This window comes from Sinocyclocheilus rhinocerous, unplaced genomic scaffold, assembly GCF_001515625.1.
Source record: "Sinocyclocheilus rhinocerous isolate Xijiao unplaced genomic scaffold, SAMN03320098_v1.1 scaffold1589, whole genome shotgun sequence".
NCBI lineage: Eukaryota > Metazoa > Chordata > Actinopteri > Cypriniformes > Cyprinidae > Sinocyclocheilus > Sinocyclocheilus rhinocerous.
In genome coordinates, this window is record NW_015648634.1 from 343,343 (window position 1) to 347,460 (window position 4,118).

The 4,118-nt window shown below is 29.1% G+C and overlaps 1 protein-coding gene across 2 annotated transcripts in view; it reads right to left on the bottom strand.

Moving 5' to 3' along the window:
* LOC107710079 (leucine-rich repeats and immunoglobulin-like domains protein 3) overlaps positions 1–4,118 on the bottom strand; it is a 35,249-nt gene that overhangs the window by 867 nt on the left and 30,264 nt on the right. For both annotated transcript variants that reach the window (XM_016514786.1, XM_016514787.1), the window contains exons 17-18: positions 2,983–3,123; positions 1,819–2,001 (exon numbers count right to left, since the gene is read on the bottom strand). In XM_016514786.1, the coding sequence (XP_016370272.1) occupies positions 1,819–2,001; positions 2,983–3,123 (324 nt within the window). The remainder of the gene's footprint in view (positions 1–1,818; positions 2,002–2,982; positions 3,124–4,118) is intronic.

Below are 4,118 nucleotides of genomic sequence, written 5' to 3' on the forward strand. Positions count from 1 at the left end.
AAGTTCTTAGCCATGCATATTACTAATCAAAAATTAAGTTTTGATATATTTACGGTAGGAAATTTACAAAATATCTTCATGGAACATGATCTTTACTTAATATCCTAATGATTTTTAGCATAAAAGAAAAATTTATAATTTTGACCCATACAATGTATTGTTGGCTATTGCTACAAATATACCCCAGCGACTTAACACTGCTTTTGTGCTCCAGGCTCACATTTAAGCAACATCAGTGTTATCAGTTCATGCACTTCCTGGGAATCAAACCCATGACCTTGATGTTGCTAGCTTTACAGTAAGGTACCTTTAGTTAATGCATTGACTAACATTAGCAATACATTTGACACAGATCTCAGGTCCATTAAATAACATTAACAGATGCAGCTATTGATTTATTCAGTGCATAAGTGAATGTTGAAATGAACACTAAGATTAATAAATGCTTTAGAAGTATTTTTAATTGTAGTCCCTGTGTAAATTATTTTAAAAAATTGTATAAATTAATATAAATATAAATAAACATGTAAATTATTAATTTAATAAATAATTTTAATTATTATTATTATTATTTCATTGAATGACAATAAAAGGCATTCTTTTCTATTCTACTATTGTTATAACTATTATTACTTTTTTTTTTTTTTATTATGATTAAAAATGCATTTGAACAACTTGTTGCCATTGTCTGTTTAATATTGTCAGTATCAGTGTTATTTTAGTATAATTGAGATACTACTATAATTTTGCATTAATATTAATATTAATTTTTACTTTAATATTTTCATTTTGATTTTAATTTAAATTTTAGTAACTTAGTTGTGTCTTTTGTAATTTGTATTCTTTTTTTTTTCTATATAGTTTTTATAAATTTTTTATTTTAGCTTTAGTTTTATTTATTTTAATAAAACAAGTTACAACTAAAAAAAACATGAGAAATGTTGCCTTGGCAACTAGATGAAAAAATATGTTACTATAATTTTGCATTAATATTTTGAATTAGTTTTTATTTTAATATTTTAATTTTAGTTTAAATGTCAGTAACTTAGTTGTGTGTTTTTGTAATTTTTATTCTTATTTTTATATATTTTATATTAATTTTAAATTTAGTTTTATTTATTTTAGTAAAACAAGTTACAACTAAATAAAAATAAGAAATGCTGCCTTGATGAACCTGATGAAAACATTTTTTTCATTTAATTTAATTTTAAATATTATAAATATTTTGTTTTATTTTAAGCATTATGTTTATTTTACATTACAAAAATATTTTTAGGGTTTTGTAGCTTAATGCTCTGTTAATTTGTTAAAAATAGTGCAGTCAAACGATTAATCGCGATTAATCGCATCCAAAATAAAAGTTTGTTTACATAATATATGTATGTGTACTGTGTATATTTATTATGTATATATAAATACACACACATGCATGTATATATTTAAGAAAAATATATTATGTTTATATATTAAATATATTTATATATAATATAAATATATAAATGTATATACATGCAAATATTTTTAAAATATATACTGTATATGTGTATTTATATATATATATATATATATATACACATAACAAATATACACAGTACACATACATACGTAAAAAAAAAAAAAAACTTATTTTGGATGCGATTAATCATTTGACAGCACTAGTTAAAAATTAAACATTTATTAAAATTTTTAATAAAAAAACATTTTTTTAATAAAAAATGTTGATTGTCACTGTATTGTCATGTGCATGTAAAGCATATTAGTGTTATTGTAAAGCACTTCTTATGCGTACTGTACATGTTTCCTGTTGCTCAGACTCACCCATATATGACCCCGAGGAGCCCAGAACACACTCTCCGCTCTCACAGTCCTCCACACAGGAAGTGTCCCCCAGCTGCATCATCATGTGATCGAAGGGCTCGAGGGCGGAGCTGCAGGTGTAGAACTCACGCTTCCTGCTGCAGGAGGAAGTGACACAGACGGGCCGCTGCTCTGACGCACACGCTGCACGAGAGAAGAAGAGGTCAGGATTAACGCACGCAGACAATGCGTCAACTCACCGCTAGGGCTGCTCGATTATGACAAAAATCAAAATCACGATTATTTTGGTCAATATTGTAATCACGGTTATTTAAAACGATTATTGTCGTCAATAATCATTGTCACAATTCTAAATACTACAGCAGAATACAAGAGTTAACTAATATTAGTTAAAAAAAACAACAAAAAAGGTCCTCAAAATGATTGAAAAAAATTAAACTGTAATAAAAAAGCAAAGGAATACAATAGAATCAAAAATATACAAATGAAACAAACTGTGCTTTAAGATTTTTTAATGCAAGTCTAAAGTATTCAGTTAACGGCCTACTAGAGAAATTGAATAACCTAATGTAAAATAAAACAGCATAGTCTTCACTGTAGGAATTAACCTTCCTTTGTTTCTTATTAAAGCTACAGTCAAGAGCAGCGAGTGATTTTGAATGCGTCTTTTGTTGTTTGATTAATATTAAGCACACAGTCGGCAGCAGGACTATTAGGCTGCTGTCACTTTAAGAGCCGCACAAATCCAATTTACCGTTACACGCGCATTTTCATTCTTAACCCTTTACATTCATTTATTACATAACTGACGAGGGTTTACGTGAATAATCACTAAGCTCTGCATTTTTACATTTTTGTGTGTATTTGACCGTTTAGGCGCTAAAAGATGACTTTACATGTTTGTGTTGTGTTCCGTCTCTGAGCGCATCCACAGTAATCTTCCCGAGGAAGCGCAAGTTGTTTCACGCTTTTAAAAACATGAATCGATCTAATCAACTTAAATAAATCAAGCACGTCCCGTTACGTGATTTTACGGATTATGTAGGAGTGAAAGCGCAATGGGGCGCAATAATCGTTTTATCTCGATTACTGTATTTTCATAATCGTTGGAGGCCGAAATCGAAATCGAAACTGAATTTGGATTAATTGCACAGCCCTACTCACCGCTGTACGTGTCGGGCAGATCGGGGCTGCAGCGGTTGCTCCGTCTCAGCAGTGAACCCACAGGCCCTTGATAATGGCACAGCAGGGGGTCGATCGCCGCCTCCATGTCCGCATCACTTCCTGTGTCCAGCTGGCAGAGGCCTACGGGAGGAGAAACAGTATTATAACAGTAAAAAAGCTTTACACTGAAAAACGGCAATAAATCCAACAGGAAAATGTTTTATTACGGTAAAATACTGTTGAATGTACAGTTTTTGGAAGTCATCTTATAATGCGAAACAGCGAAAAACTGTAAATTGACATTCCCAGAAACACATTTGATTGGACATGGACTATATATACAAAGAAAAATAAATCTGTAATAAATATAATGAGTAAAACGCTGTCCTGTAATACTTTTTGGAAGTGAACTTTAAAGTGAAAAATAGTACATTTACATTTAATGATTTTTCATCGCAGTAACTGTTTATTCTTAGTTTTTTCTTGTTAGTTATGTATATTGTTTTATGTTGTCAGTATCAGTGTTTAGTATGACTGAGATGCTATTAAAGATTTATTAATATTTTCAATTACGTTTTAATTTCTATTTTAGTTCGTTTTAGAAATTTTGTTTTGTGTTTTTTTTAAATATGTCTATAGTTTTTATTTATATTTTGAGTTTTTATTTTTGTGTTTCAATTTAATTTTAAAATTTGAGGAATTGTGTTTATTATAAAACAAAAATTTTTTATTCATTTTTAGTTTTAGTTATTTTAGTACATCAAGATAAAGTAAAAAATCAGAAATGTTGCTTTGGCAACTAGATGAAATAAAATATTTTTTTAAAATATTGAAATACAAATTTTTTTATTTTATTTTATATTCTAAGCAAGTGACCTTTTTTGTTTTAGTAAACTATAATAAGCCTCGTCAGTATATTATAAAGGTAAAATACTGATTATAAACCGGTTAGTTCCGGTGCTTGATTCTGATTGGCTGAGCCACATTCGAAGCTGTTGTAAATTACTCTACAAAGTAACATACACCTTTGTTTACGTTTGTGTGTTGCTCGGCAACCACTTTGTTACAACCACAACTGTTTCTGAGGAGCTACATTGTTTGGTGGAAGAATACTGTTTTTATTAATATCATTACAC